General features: G+C 33.4%; 1 protein-coding gene across 1 annotated transcript in view; it reads left to right on the top strand.

The window, feature by feature from the left end:
* LOC114652861 (rapamycin-insensitive companion of mTOR-like) overlaps positions 1-15531 on the top strand; it is a 164283-nt gene that overhangs the window by 59487 nt on the left and 89265 nt on the right. The window contains exons 4-6 of the mRNA XM_051927674.1: positions 100-164; positions 8070-8201; positions 9532-9595. Coding sequence (XP_051783634.1) covers positions 100-164; positions 8070-8201; positions 9532-9595 — 261 coding nt within the window. The remainder of the gene's footprint in view (positions 1-99; positions 165-8069; positions 8202-9531; positions 9596-15531) is intronic.

The raw sequence follows: 15531 nt of genomic DNA, 5'->3' as shown, positions 1-15531 counted from the left end.
ATATTAGCCACAAGTACAGTCTAATGAAGGTCATCATATGGTATGTTTTAATTTAGTCTTATTATGTTTATTTTTAATTGATATTTTCACTTTTTTCAGCTTCTCTGCAATTTTGGCCACAGTGAAGAGAAGTTAGGCTTTACATATGAAGAAATTATTATATGGTAACGCCTTTTAATTCTTTCGTTTACAAATATATATATTTCTTTTGTGTGTATAATAAAATGTAAAATACAATGCAATATAGTTTATTTAAAACAAGTAAACAACCATTCCAGTATGGTCATTATTGGTGCTGTGAAGAGTGTTTTCTGCTTTCCTGCTTCTAGTTGGCCTACTAGCTGGAGTGTCTACGCTGTCAATTTTGCTTGGGTTTTGAATCACAGTCTAGAGAAATGCATTTAGGATGACTGTAGTTTAACTAATAAAATTTGCTGATCATGGCACCAGGGAGTGGTTGCATATTATATCTTACTTGGTGGGTTGGGGATGTTGCTATAAAGGCATAAGAAGAAGAATGTTACAGAAATTAAACATATCTGATGAAATTTCACTTGGCATGACCTTAAAGGACTAGTGATCATAGGAAAGGTTAAAATGGCAGAAAAATGCACCACTTACATTTATGCATTTGTATATGTTGTTAAAGGCAGACATGGTTGTAAGGTCCATGCAAAGGTTAAACTAAACAGTCAGACAAAAGAGTGGTTATAAGTTATCCTGCAGTGTGAACTGTCCAAATGTCCACAGTTTTATGAAATACTAAGAAGAAGAAGAAGAGCATAGCCTCTATCACGGGGCACTTGAAAAATTACCAGGATAATCTTTGTATGGATGTAGTGTCATTTGCTTATTCACACCTAGTAAGATGATAAAGTAATTTCTCATGGCTATATTGTTTAGTGAAACTAGTCTCAAGTAAAGATGGTGGTCCCAAAGTTGTGTAAAATTAAATACCAACATCACAGTGTTTCTTCTATTAATACTATTATATACACAAATATATTTTTAGTAATGTACTCAAAGTACAAAATGAAACTCAAGACATAAATAAACTTAAAGGAAAATAAGAGCAGCAGGAATTCCTTTACTGTGGCTCCTAATAGGTACTATACATTATACATTTTACTTCATTTTCCCTGAGAAAAATGTTCCCATTTCTGGTAGAATATGTCCCTGTATTCCAGAGGCAGTGATGAAGCATAGCTCATGGTCATTGTGACTATTTCGTAGACATAACAGTTTTCTTATTGGCTTAGATGGAGATTCACTTCCTAATTTTAGAGGCCATATACACTTCAGCTGTTTTGGAAAGCTATTGAGCCTAATTGTAGAATTGCTTATACTGTATCATGAGAAAACTGACTTGTACTCAAAGTAATGTAGCTTGTTCTTCATATGTTGGTTGGGATGTTTTGGCAGATTCGTTCTATAATTTTTTCAGCTTTGTTCATATGAAGAATGTCAGATTCTTGGTGTTTTGGAGGATCTTGATCTGAGTTAGTTCCAGGACTAATTTCCTACATTAGTGACTTTGCCTTTTACATCCCTATTTTAATGCCGTTCACTTACCAGTAAAATTTCTAAAGTAGTCTGGAAAAATAAATTGATTTAACTCTAAGAAGAAATGAATGTACATCATATTTCGTATGATCTGCATAGCCAGAACATCTGAAACTTTAAAACCATTTCCTTGCCTGCCACATTAGTAGTAATTCATGAAATATGCACAAGTTTCTGTGACCTAGAACCGGGTAAGCAGGGTACATGCGGTATGTAGTGAATGGATAAATGGATGATAGAATCTCAGTCTCATTTTACCTTTTACCTACAGTATTTCAGTCAGTTTTGTCTGCATTCTAAAATGATATAAATTGATATCTGAATTGATATCTGAATTAATCTCAGTATAGCTTGATCCCAATTTTGAGTGATTTAATGTATTTTTCAAATCTAGACATTTTGAATCTGAGTTCATAATTTTCTAAGCATGCTAATTTGGGTACACGGATATCTGATTCCTTTATTATTATTTTATTATTTGCTGAAGAATCCATGATAATATAACTCATTAACCCTCTTGATCTGTAAATTGTAATTTTCCTCAGATGTTTTACTTTTAGTTTGTGCTTTTCAGTGAAATTTAGACGTTCCCATTCAAGTCCCATTTCCATAACCCCTTTCCCTGAAAATAACCCATTGTCACCAATTAGAGAATATAACATAGCATCTTTCTTTGTTGCCATGGTGATGAAAAAGCCCACACACACACAGCTTTTGTGGGTGGTTAGTTGTTTTACTGATTTTTCACTCTTGCCTTTTTCAACATTGCATTGATATTTCAAGAGGAAGTGCTACAGTATTTTGCATGCCACTTTTGCTTAAATGCATAACTACTTTAACTTCAAATGATCTACATAACAGCACTAACAAATTGTATATTTCCCCCATTGTTTTATCTTGTTCTGTATAAAGAATGTTGTGCATTTAATTTCTTATGACTTGCATTACTGGCAGGTAAAGTTTATTGCTGCTCGACTAATGAATTTTCAGTGCTCCTTCAATTAAGCACAGGAATAGCTCAGCTGCCTCGTATTCAGAAACCTTTAGTTAATTGTATAGACTTCAAAAATGAATTTGTTTAGTAATGGTTAACACCATTCTCTCTACAATGCAAATGTTAAGAAAGCAACTATTTTCAGTTTTTAATGCATAGTTTAGATGTTATGAAATGGTTATTTCAAATATAATACATTGAAATTGACCGATTATGCAGGAACTGGGAGTCATAGGAGTAACGCAATAGAAGGAGATTTGTCTTATAATGGGAGGTTCTCTACCTGTATTTCTTCAGGGTATCCAACACTCTATAGCTGGCAAACATTCAGGCATTGAATATGATGCATAAGAATTGGTTTTATGTTTTTTTTGTTTGTTTTTTTAGGTAAATTTCAACGTAAAAGCAGTTCACACAAATGAAGAGAAACATGATATATGCTGAATGCAATTTTTGTTGTATTTCTTAAAAGATACTATATTACTGCATGATTTCATTACAACATAAAGCCCCAAAACATTATGCCTTTGTACCTTGCCATTCAAAAGCAAGCAGCATGAGCTTATTTTACTGTTGTATCAAGATTAAAGAAAGATTGCAGGGATGTTTTCTTCACATGCCAGCTTACTGTGGGAAAAGTAGAACATTCCCATACTGGAAATCTACAGCATGTGAGAGTATCTGGGGGTTTAAATGACATGAACATGTCCTAAAAAAATTGTACAGTTTTTCTCTAAAACCTATGTGCTGTTTAAACCTGCATCATTCTAGAGACAGTAAAGCATGTCTTTTGGGTTATGCCTAACTTTATTACTCTGAACTATTATTATTTAATGTGTTGATTAATCAATTCTTTTTTTATTGAAAAAGTCAGTTAAGCTATATTACTATGCTGGCCTTTGGCATTTGCCCCAGTACAGTAGTGTGGTTTTATTAGAGAAACAAACTCTCCTGGGTACTAACAGAATGCCTGATTTTCCATTAAAAAAAGCAGGCATCATGTAGGCACAAACTTGGAGGAGATGTCAAATGATGAAATTTTGTAGAGTAGAATTTTTCAGTAATGTAATCATTCTAAGAGTGAAAGTGTTTCTATGATTTTCTACAGATCATCAATGTGTATCTTCTTTAAACGTATCTAGCTGTGCTACCCGTCTAAGACAGATAATTTTTGCAGTGCTCCATGCAATGCATATGTCTCTGTTAAGTGCCAATTGCTATGGGACTCGCAGAAGTAGTGTTACTGTTTATGCCATCTATTGGAATTATAAATGCAATGCATTTTATTACTAAAAATTTTTGTGATGCAACATCTTTTGGAATGACAGTAACATAGCAACCAGGTGGATGCACAGACAAACACATAGACACTTATCCTTTTATTAAGGTGGATGTACTAGAACAGCTTAAAAACATAGCTTATGCATTACATTCTGTGGAATTAAGTATGGAAAAGGTATTACCTCTGCTCTACAGTTTAAAATTACAAATCAAACTTTTCAGATGTGATTTAAGTACACATTGAATTATTTAAGAGCATTTTCATACATTTTGGTCATACCATGTAGAGATGACAACACCTTTTATACATGATCACCCCATATTAGCTAACCATAATGTTTGGGACATAGCAAAATCAAGGGAAAATCTGTCTTTGTCCCAAACATTTTATTGAGGGCACTGTATTTTATAATGAAACTAAATGTTGGAAGCCATATTAAAAGTTACAGTGTTTAAAGCACAACAGATATATTACAATTACAAGTTTACTTTGGTCTAAGTATTAAATATTATTAGAGCGTTGCCCCAAAGAGCATTGTGGAACATATAAGTCAGAGCAGACAGGAGAAAGCTGGCAGATGATTAAACTTGCAGCAACAAGTTGTTCAGCGACTGCATTTCTAAGTATATCTTTTTTCAAGTCATGTTTATAAAGCCAAATAATAATCCAGTGTTTTATAAAGATTACCTCAAGGAAATATATTAAATTAGTTAAATGTTTTATAAAGATTACCTTAAGGAAATATGTTAAATTAGTTAACAAAATTGCACATTAAGTATTTTTTTCCTTGTAGTAAAAACTGGCAGAATTAATTTTATGCTGCCTGCCTTTAGTTATATTATATGGAAGTGCTGCCTATCTTAAAGGCTATGTTAGGAAAATTTACACAACAGGTTAATTTTATATTTAAAGTAAAAGAAATCTTACTAACGAGGACTTCAACAGAATTGATCTTTCTTTAATGAAAAAGATGGTCACATGGGCAAAATCAGAAGAAATACCACTGATATGACTAATTGTTCAATTCAAACCTTTTCTAGAAAACATAAGTTAATAAGTAGTAGTTCTGTTTTTGTAATTATCATAGGTATCTAAGGCAGTATATTATCACTAAGCTTTGTTTGAGCTCTTGCTCAGTATTTCACTCTTGGCATTTGTTATTGCCAACAATTACCTACAGTAATTCTTGGGTGCTAGATTCAAAGTTGGCCCTTTAAAAGTCAAGGTATTTCCCAGTTAGTAAACCATTCTTAAGTGTAAAAGGTAACTTTCTGTCTTTTTCTAAATCTATTTCAGACAATCAAAGCCAACACCAAAGTTAAATACAATAATCAATAAGCCCATCTGGGAGTATACCAAACATAGCTGTTAATGGATTAGGAGTGATTGTGACACCAAGGCTGTTTGATTGGCATTTAACGATTCTGGTCCAGAATGATGTTAATTTGGTGCATACCTATAACATATAGCCCAATGGGGCTGGAGCTCGCTTTCAACATTCGCAGATTGGATCTTGCCCTGGAAACATTTTGGACAATTTTAAATGAGACAGATATGCATGATAAAAGATTTTGAGTTGAATAATTTGTATACTTTTCACATATGGAGCTAGAGTGAATTCTATGCATGGCTGCCTTCCATTCCTTTTCTGAAATGTTGAGTAAGTTATCCTTTTCCCACTGCACTCTGAAATGTTTGAAAGGAAGGGACTTTAAAATGTTTTTATATATTATACAGATGCTGTCTGAGTCCTCAAGACTGATCAGTATTTCTTCTGGAATAGAAATAGGTGTGAGAAGAGGAAAATTGAGCAGATTTTGTTTATCAAAGTTTCTAATTTGGAAGTAGTGGAAAAATTATGTTGATGGGAAGGTACATTTGGAGTGTAATTGTTTGTAGGGTGCAAAGACGTTTTCTATGTACAAATCTCTAATTGATTTAATCCTGTATGTTTGAGAGGGTGGAAAAGAGTAGTTATTGTATAGAGGTGTCACAGATAAAAGCTTCTCTACTGTATCTTGAAGTGCTTCCTACATTGGTTCCATGTTCTGAGTGAATAAAGGACAATTGGGTTGTTAGTAAATTGATGATAACTTTTATTTACTGGGGCACAAAGCGAGGAATATAAACAAGTACTGCAGAATTTTATTTCTATGGCAGACCCAACCTGTGTGTGTTCATCTATTTGTGTCAATATGCAGGTTTTTATAGCTTGTATATTTGTCATCTAGTAATAAAACTGAAAGTTATGTAGAGCCATGCCACGCTCTGCTTTAGATCATTGTATGATCGCCCTTTACATGTGTGGATGTTTTGAATTCCAAATAAATGAGGTTATGATTGAATCTAATTTCTTAGAAAATGATTTGTAAATGTATATGGGGATTTTTGAAATAGAAAAAGAGGTTTAGGAAGGATATTCATCTTAACAGTGTTAATTCTCCCTGCTAAAGTGAGATGGCAGGAAGACCATCTATGCATGTTTTGTGTAAGCTTTTCCATGCAGACAGTGAAATTTTGTTGAAAAAGAGCTTTATGTTTACCCCTAGTATTTAAACTGATCTGCGATGATAAAAGGGAAGGTTCTCAATCAGATGTTGTGAGCTAGAGAGTTCACTGGAAAAGCACACATTTATTCAAATTAATTTTGAGTCCAGATATTTTTTTGAAATTCTGCTAGGGCTGTTAGGACTGCAAGCACAGTATTCTGTGGATCTGTTGTATGTAGTACCATATCATCTGCATATAGTGATATTTTCTGTTCAGGTCCTTCTCTGATAATCTTCTTTATCTCAGAAGCATTTCGAAAGTGAACAACCAATGGCTCAATGGCGATTTCAAATAGCAGTGGTGACGGGGGCATCCTTTTCTAGTACCACATTCTAGTTTGAAGTAGTCTGAAATAATGTTGTTAATACAAACTGAAGCTTCTGGGCTGGTATACAGTAGTTTGATCCATGAATGAATCCATATGTTCAAGCCCAACCCAAATTTGTACAATGTACTAAATAGGTAGTCCCATTCAACCATATCACATGCTTTTTCTGCATCCAAAGATAATAAGATCTCCAGGGTGTTTGACTTTGTGGGTGAATATATTACATTGAACATGCATCAAAGATTTAATGCTAAGTGTCTGTCTTTAATAAATATGTTTTGGTCTTGTGATATTACCGAAGGAAGCACTTTCTCAATCCTTCTAGCTAGAACTTTGGAGAGTATCTTTAACATCATTATTCAGAAGTCAGTTTGTTCTGTATGATTTACATTGTAATAAGTCCTTATTTTGCTTAGGAAGGATAATAATTAATGCTTGGTGAAAAGTTTGAGGTAGAATTTTATTGTCTCTTGCGTCTGTAAATATTGCTAATAAAAGGAAAGCTAACTTAATTGAGAATTTTTTATAAAATTCAACAGGGTTGCCTGTTATAGTTGGAGTGGTATATTTGGCCAATGCAATCTCTTTGCAACCGAAATGGTGTTTATACTTGTTAGGTGAGAGAATGCTTTCTTTCTCTTTAATTCGTGATTGAGACCTTTGACATTCCAGCTCACAGAGTTCACTGTTTGGCCATAGAGACATTGTTTCTGAACTTTTTTTGACATTTTGTAGTCTTCAATTAAGGTAGTGCATTACTACATAAGATAGCTTTAACCTTAATTTCCAATTTTGACAGGAGTTATTGCTATGAAGCCTATTGTTGTGTTGGCAATTGTGGGGGTAAAAAGGATAGATTAGAAACTGATTTCTCTCTTTCTCCCCATCTCAATTTTACCTCCCCAACCCTCCATTTTGCCTCCCCACGCTAGACCACACTTCACAAAGTCCCAGTCCTCTGACATACTTCGAGACAGAGCACGTCCAAAGCAAAGCCCTGAATTAGATAAAGCAGATTCGAAGTTGCTATTTTATGTAGTATTCCTTCCATAGTTATTTTGTGCGTGAATGGTGAGTTTAAATTAAGATTTACCTTCATATTATGTGTATTAGTATGTATTCATTATTAGTAGTACAGTTTAAAATATAAAGTAAGCAACTTTTAAATCTACATATAGTTGTTTAAAAAATAAATATTATAGTATCTCAAAAAAGTACCAGCTATTAACATCACCTTGACTTTTATCTCCCAAGGGTTTTTTTAAGTGTGAATTCTACATATCTTTGTCATAGCTCTTCTAGCTATAATGATTACTGACATCTGTCTAATGTACTCTTCTTTTCTTTCACAGCTTGCGATTAGCATTATTAAATGAAGCAAAAGAGGTGAGAGCAGCAGGTCTCCGAGCTTTGCGATATCTCATCCGAGATACCAGTATTTTACAGAAGGTGCTACAATTTCGAGTGGATTACTTAATAGCTAGGTAATAATGTCTGCAATATAGCTTTTTATTTTTTTGCCAAGTGCTTTTAGTATTTAAATGTATTTTCTATGTAAGCTTGTCTCATAGGAAAGCAAAAAAAGAAAAATATGAAATGTCTTTTGAATTCTGAAAATACTGTTGACAGAGAAAATAAAGTATGCTTGCAATCCTAAAATCAAAATAATGAAGGTCAGTTTCTTATATAAAGCATGTAAAGTAATAAAAAGGAACCTCACTACTTCAGCATTTTCCCCCATTTTTCCGTAATACTCCTCCGTCTTATGTTTTAGTAGAAATACAATACTAGAAGTATTGTTGTGTAGCATTGACCTTTCTTTGCATATACTTCTCTCTTTCACCTTAAGATTTTTTTATTCTCATATATATTTCTAGCTTTCATTCAATGTCTTTGAGCATTTGTTTCAATCATATTGTTAAATCCAGTGTATGTTAATCTTACCAATGAAAAATTTTTATAAAGACTTGCTTTTTTACAATTGTTGTACCAATTGAAAACTATAATGGAAAAATACTGAATCTTGTTTCTGTGGCATTGTTTGTATTTGAGTTAAATTTTCACTCAAACCGTCATTATTTTATATTGCTAAATTTCAGTACAAGTGTGAACTTTGAAAATAACTAAATCACTATATTCAGTGCAGTTAGGAACAACAACAGAACACAGTTGTTTTAAAGTATTTTTTTCCTCAGCTTAAAATGGTATTTGCTCGATTTAAATAGCTTTTTTCAGTTGATTTTATAAGAGTTAATAAAAGTTTTGAACCTAAACCCGAAGGGTATATACTGCAATGCCAATTTTGTAAATCACCAAAAATTAGACTCTTTATACCAAAATATGTACATTGCAAGTTTGTGGTTTATAGTGTTATGTTTCTTGTTTCAGAACCAAATCAACATGAATGCTGAAAAAACCCAAATCACGTATTTTACAATCTTTGGCATATGGAGAGATTGGTCCTGTTACTTGATTCCAAAAATACACTGTATTATTTTAAACAATGATAGCACAGTGCATGATTCTTATTTTTTTAGTAGCTATGTTGACTTGGTTCAGAAACAAGAAATGAAAGTGTCATTGACACAGTTTATAAAAACATGAATTTATAATAATGAATTTGCTTTAAACCAGTAATTGTAAAAAGACTTTTCTTATATTTAAAAAAATGCAGCACAAGGTGCTGAACATTTTTTAAGGATTACAGTATATTTGTAGAGTTTTACGTATAAGAAGAATTTACAGTAAGTACTTAGCTTTAAACTAGAGAGAAAGCCCTTGGGTAAAATACAAATAACTTTGTTTTTTGTTTAGGTGCATAGATATACAGCAGAGTAATGAAGTAGAGCGGACGCAGGCACTTCGCTTAGTTCGAAAGGTAAGATCTAAAAGATCAACACAACAAAACCAAAGGTTGGATTTGTCCATCATGTATTTTGTTGTGCATTGCATTGTTCTGCCTTACTTCCTGTATCATCAAAGATATGCATGTTAGGTAAATTGGTGTCTGTAAATTAACCTCAGTGTGAGTGAGTTCTTGTGCATTCTGCAGTGGACTGGTGCAGTTTCTAGGCTTGTTTCTGGCCTTGTTCCTGTAGCTTCTGGGATAGTTCCTTTTACCATTTCCTTGCTTTGCTTTATGTGGTCTTGCTGAAATGTATATGTACATTAATTGTGGAAGTAACCAGATGTGTCAGTTAAGGCAAATAAAAGTTAGAGATCCAATTTAAAAAGTCAGCTGCATCTATGTCCTGTTTTTGCAAATGGTTTAGCCTTCCATTTCTACTACAGTATGGCTTTTATTGTGTATGTACAGTATATATATGTCTGTTTTTGCACTAAATGCATACATTTATTAACAAGAAACACACAAGAGATTGTAAAATTAAAAAAGCATGTTGTTATAGAAACACAAGTGAAAATAAACATTAGATTTCAGAGCACACTGGGTCTGGTTCCTGTCTGCTAGGTGTTGTCTTCCTCATTTATCTACCTATCAAACACACTTGAGCTCCAATAAACAGTCTCCTACTAATCTCTGATGTTCTTTCTCAAAAGTTTGTACATTTTGGGGAATTTTCTCCTTGGTTCTTGAGACTTTTTTTTTCAACTAACCTCCTACCTTCAAGCTAAAGGGGGCAATAGTTGTAAGTGATCTTTAAACCCTACCAAAGTGTTACTTCTAGGATAATCCCAAAGCCCCGGGATCTTTCCCAGTAAAGCCTCTTTCTTGTTTCCAAATATCCATGCACTCCTGAAGCCCAATTACTGGTTAAGGATTCTTTGACAGTACCCTGGCTGCCAGTGCTCATTATTATGATATTGGATTCTATCCTTTCCATTTGAGAACCCTTTTACTTGCTATTCCAACAGTCCAAATAACCTCTGTCTTGCATATTGTTGCTCTTAGTTTATTTACATCTGGAGCACCATGTGGATAAGTAGAGCATGATTTGTACATGTTCTCTGATGTGTCTCACATTTAGGCCACTTCTGACCTTGGCAACCTTTTCCCACTCAAGAAAGACACAAGTGTGCAAATGACACTTTTCACAGCAGTTGTTCCACAAGTTAAAAATGTATTGTGTATATGGCTCCATATTGCAGTGATCTTGTGTTCAGCAGTTTTAATAGTCTGTCTTATCTGTTTATTTGGATGTTTAGTAATGATTATGAGTCCCACTATGTGTTTTTGAAGAAGTAGCTTTTGCAATGCTAGTTATTCATAGAAACTAGGAAGCACCAGAAATTTGTCTTTTTCATTTCCTGGCTTTCCAGGTTTGCTAGCAGAAGAAAGAACCTAAGCTTGTTTCCTGATAGTTAATCTGTCTATAGTGTGCTTAGTTCTCTCTTGTTAGGCACTTTAGCTGTACGATATGCACTATTCCCCCCCAATAAAAAAAAAAAAATTTTGGATAAGACTCTTTGAGCCTAGGGATATAATCTCTTTTCTATGAAGCTTGTGATCTATTTTGTAAAAAATATCTTTAAAAATATAATAAATATCGTGCCTTCAGAAATTATTCATCTTTGTACTTTGTAATTTTTTTTTCTTCTTCCTGCTTTTTAAAGCACTAATTTTGTTTTCCAAGTTTCTTACAACATACAGTAGTCAGAAAATTATTGGGGAAATTATAATTTCATTTAAATTATCAAAACCCTAAAATAAAAATTTATTTACACAGTACAGTAAATTATATCTATTAAATTTACAGTGTTATAGTGTCAGTTTAAAAATATTGATTGAACATGCAAGTATGATGGATAAAAAATATAACTAAAGGCAATGTAACAAAAATATTTAGGATTTATAATCATGCCTCGTTTCGTCACTTTTGTCCATGTGAAAGCATAATATCAAATGAGCTCTCAGAAATTTATCATTAAAATAATAAACAGGGAAAAAGAGTTATATAAATTAATAATGGGTTAAATTATTTAATTGGACAAATAAAAAGAATGTGTTTATTAAGAGACTCAAGTCGTTTTTTGTTACAGTATTCTGAATTTGTGCTGAAAGTTGGATATACCGTGTAACATGGAAGCAACAAACATAGCAATGCAGTAAGTTTAGAAACCTATTTAAAATATTCTTGATTTTTGCTTACCACAACACACATAAAGAACATTTGATTAGAACTTCAAACAGCCATTGTGCATTGTGAATCTGAATAAGGTACAATGCCAATTTTGAGGAAAAACAATTATCAGTGAAAATTTCGTTCTTATCATATTTATATTAAAAAGGTATACCTGGAATGTGTGTATTTCAAAAAGATAGTAAGATGGTTATTTTTGAGCAATGCATAGTGTCATAGAGAACAGTGTTTCTTAACCACTGGGGATGGTCGTGGTCTGCTGCCAGTGGGTCCTAAGTTGCTATTGTTTATAATTTTAGTGGGTTGCACAGTAACTTAACACTCCAGTGTTTGTGCTTGGTGCCCCAAACCTTTTGATGATTGAGCTTGATTCATGAAGAGGAACCTCTCAGATGATCAAGCCTGATTCACAATGGGAGAAACGCTCTGACGATCGTGCGCGATTCATGAAGAGGGTTTTTCACAATGAATGTAGAAGTGCCAATAAAATAACAGTTAACAGTATGCAGCACATGCCATTCATATATCTTCAGTGACAGAAGTAAAAAAAATCAGCTTTAATTTAAAAACAGAAGAATCTCTACAGGTACTGCTGCCAGCCTCCAAGTTATGAGGGGTGTTTTATGTAATGTACTCCTTTCTTAGTTGATTTATTATTTGAGAAAGTTAAGACAGTAGGTGAAAACACATTGAAAATAAAATTCATTATTTTTATAGTCATGGCTGCCATATGCCGTTTTTCCATTTAAAATAACTAAGCATAATTATAGATGGTCATTTAAACTACTCTTTGATTGTTTACTTCTTGCAATTTGTGAATAACTAAAATAAAGCATAAGAAATAATCCTTATTGATATCCGTGTTAGTCAGCTTATATGACACAGGGAAGATTGATCATACATCCAGAATTTGCATATCATTGCTCCTTAAATATAGTGAAACACTTAAGTGTTTTAAAGTGCCATCTTTTTTTTTCTTTACATGTAAATGAAAAAATGTGCTTGATACACTGACTAATTATTTACCTATTATTGTTATAAATACCTAAGTGATGATTTCATTTTAATTTTTTTCATATTCTATTGTGCTTTTATTACCAATAATGCAAAATAATTGAAGTGGTTATTTTCTCCTCCTAAAAATTAACTATATCTTATGAATCTTACAAAGGATGGTAGTTAGATTTATATCTGTGAAATCTTTACACATTCCAGTTACAAAAAGTAGTACATAGGCATAGTTCTTGGTTGGCAACAGAAGCAACGGGTTTCTGTTGAAATGAATTTCTTAATTCAAATACAATTCCTGTTGTTAGTAAAAGGTATTAATCCATTATGTTACTCATAATGCATTAAATCACCCATTTCACCATTTTACATTGTTTAGAAGTATTTTGTTCAACGTCTCTGAGGAACACATCATGGTGAAAATGGAAAAATCTGTTCACTCCATCCACCCTTAGCTACATTATTTTTTTATAGTTTAATTTTTCTTACTTCAGATCTAATTCTTGTTGTTAGTAAAAGTCAATACTCTATTGTGTGGCTCATAATACATTAAAGCCCATATTTCTACAATGTTTCTCAGTTTTTAGGAGTATTTTGTATTATTTCCATGAGGAACACACCAAGGTGAAAATAGAAAAATCTGTTCACCCTTAGCTATATTATTATTTGCAGTGTATTATTTATTGCAGACAATGAAGTAATGACAATTTTAAGGACATTAACTAAAATTCTACTATTAAATGAGCACTAGTGGATTGAAAAAAACTATAAAAATCTTTGTGATGGTAAGAAATAAAAGTAGTTTTTGAGAGCGCTGAGAATTGGAGTAAGCTGTATAATTAAATGAAATAACAAGTTGGCTGCAAGAATTCATTCTTTGTATTAAGAACTTCTTGGAACAAAATGCTGAAGCTATGGCAGCTTCAAAAAACTGAGTGTAAGTTGACTGGTTTATGCAGATTTTGCTTATCATTTTCAGTTGCCATTGTTTGTTGCTGTTAGTTGACATAAATATATAAAAATGTTACATATTGTATCACACAATGTGTAATTGTTGGATAAAGCCTAAGTTATTTCCATGTCAAAAACTCTCTAGGGTGTAAAAGAAATTGTTTAATAACATCATCATTGTACAATCCCACTCTGCGTGTATTTTGAATTATGCAGAATGGAGCACTCTTAATCACACACACACCCAGCTGCTTACTCAGAGTAAAAGCATTCTCCTAACGGGAATGCGTTTTCACTGGCGACATCATATACCAGCTGTTAAGTGACTGGAAAATTCTGAGCACGAAGCAGGGCAGTGTACAGAATAATAAAGGAGTCAAAAAAAGGATTTAACACACTGAGTTTCTTTTTTATGCAGCAAGATTAAAAAATATTTTGAACAGTCTGACACCATTTACACTCCAAGTAGTAGTAAGGGTTCTGTGTGTATTTACTGCTCTAAAAATATTTTTGACAAATTCTGTAAAAGATTGAAAACTACCTTTATATACACACACCCTGACTGCAGAAAACCACATCAAATAATGTTTAAAGCAGAACAACATCTGCTGTGCTCAGAGTCATGGCATTCATGCAGCATCCACAGATTCTGTAGATTCTTAGCTATTGTCCTTTCCTCATTAATTTCACACTACTAATCAGATAGTTTATATTATGGTGGATAGGAAATTATTAAGCAATAATAGCCCCATAGGTCTTCACTGATTCAAGTTTTAAGCACCTCTGTGTTTAACTCATAGCTCACTGCAGTTTCACAAGTATTCAGTGATAGATGCCATACTTTTAACTTTTAAGTCATTGCCTGAAAGATGAAAAAGTTGCAATGCTTAGCAGTGCTGCTTTACTGCTCCAGGTGCTTGGGTTTGAAGACCAGCTTGATTTTATACTGTACTAGGGGGCTTTGCTCGCCCAGCCCCTCAGACCCCAAACCCCCCCGCTCCATCCACTTCAAATCTGTGCCGCTCGTGTTGTGAAGGGGGGGGGCATGACAGAACGCACGCTAAGGAAATGTGGTCGGATCAGCTGCTGGCTTTCTGCTGCTGCTGCCACCGCCGAGCTGCATATTCTGCTTATTGGGCAGCTCGTCGATCATTTAAAAGCCTGTGTAGCAGCTGTCCTTTTGTCTCACTGCCTTGTCTCGTGTGACGTTAAAGTGTCTCTCGCGGGATGTCAAAGTGTCTTCCGAGAAGATCACGTATCGACCCAAGATTTTTTTTATTATAATAGAGAAATATACAGTATATAGGAAAGAATAATTTTATTGTTTAGAAGGCAGGAACAGTCTCAAGGCTTTATTCAAAATAGACTTTTTTCTTCAGCACACAACCGCACAAGTTAAAGCTCCTTCTTCACATTAAAAGAACACAAAACCTTCTTTGTTGAGCTGGTTCAGCAGCTCGGAAGAAGTAGCTGGGGCGGATGCAGTCTGGAAGAGAGAGGACACGAGAGTGAGCAAATGGACAGGTCAGCGCTCGGCTTTAAATGTTCTAAACATTGTGTGATAAGCATTTTATGCTATAAGCCTGAAAACCTGTCATGTTTTCCACTCTCTCTCTCTTCATATACATATATACACACATATATATATATATGTATATATGTATGTATGTATATATGTATGTATGTATATATATATGTATGTATATATATGTATGTATGTATATATATATGTATGTATGTATATATATATATATGT

Source organism: Erpetoichthys calabaricus, chromosome 5, assembly GCF_900747795.2.
Source record: "Erpetoichthys calabaricus chromosome 5, fErpCal1.3, whole genome shotgun sequence".
Classification (NCBI taxonomy): domain Eukaryota; kingdom Metazoa; phylum Chordata; class Cladistia; order Polypteriformes; family Polypteridae; genus Erpetoichthys; species Erpetoichthys calabaricus.
Note: the sequence above shows the minus strand (reverse complement) of the source record. Positions and strands in the feature narration are given on the sequence as shown.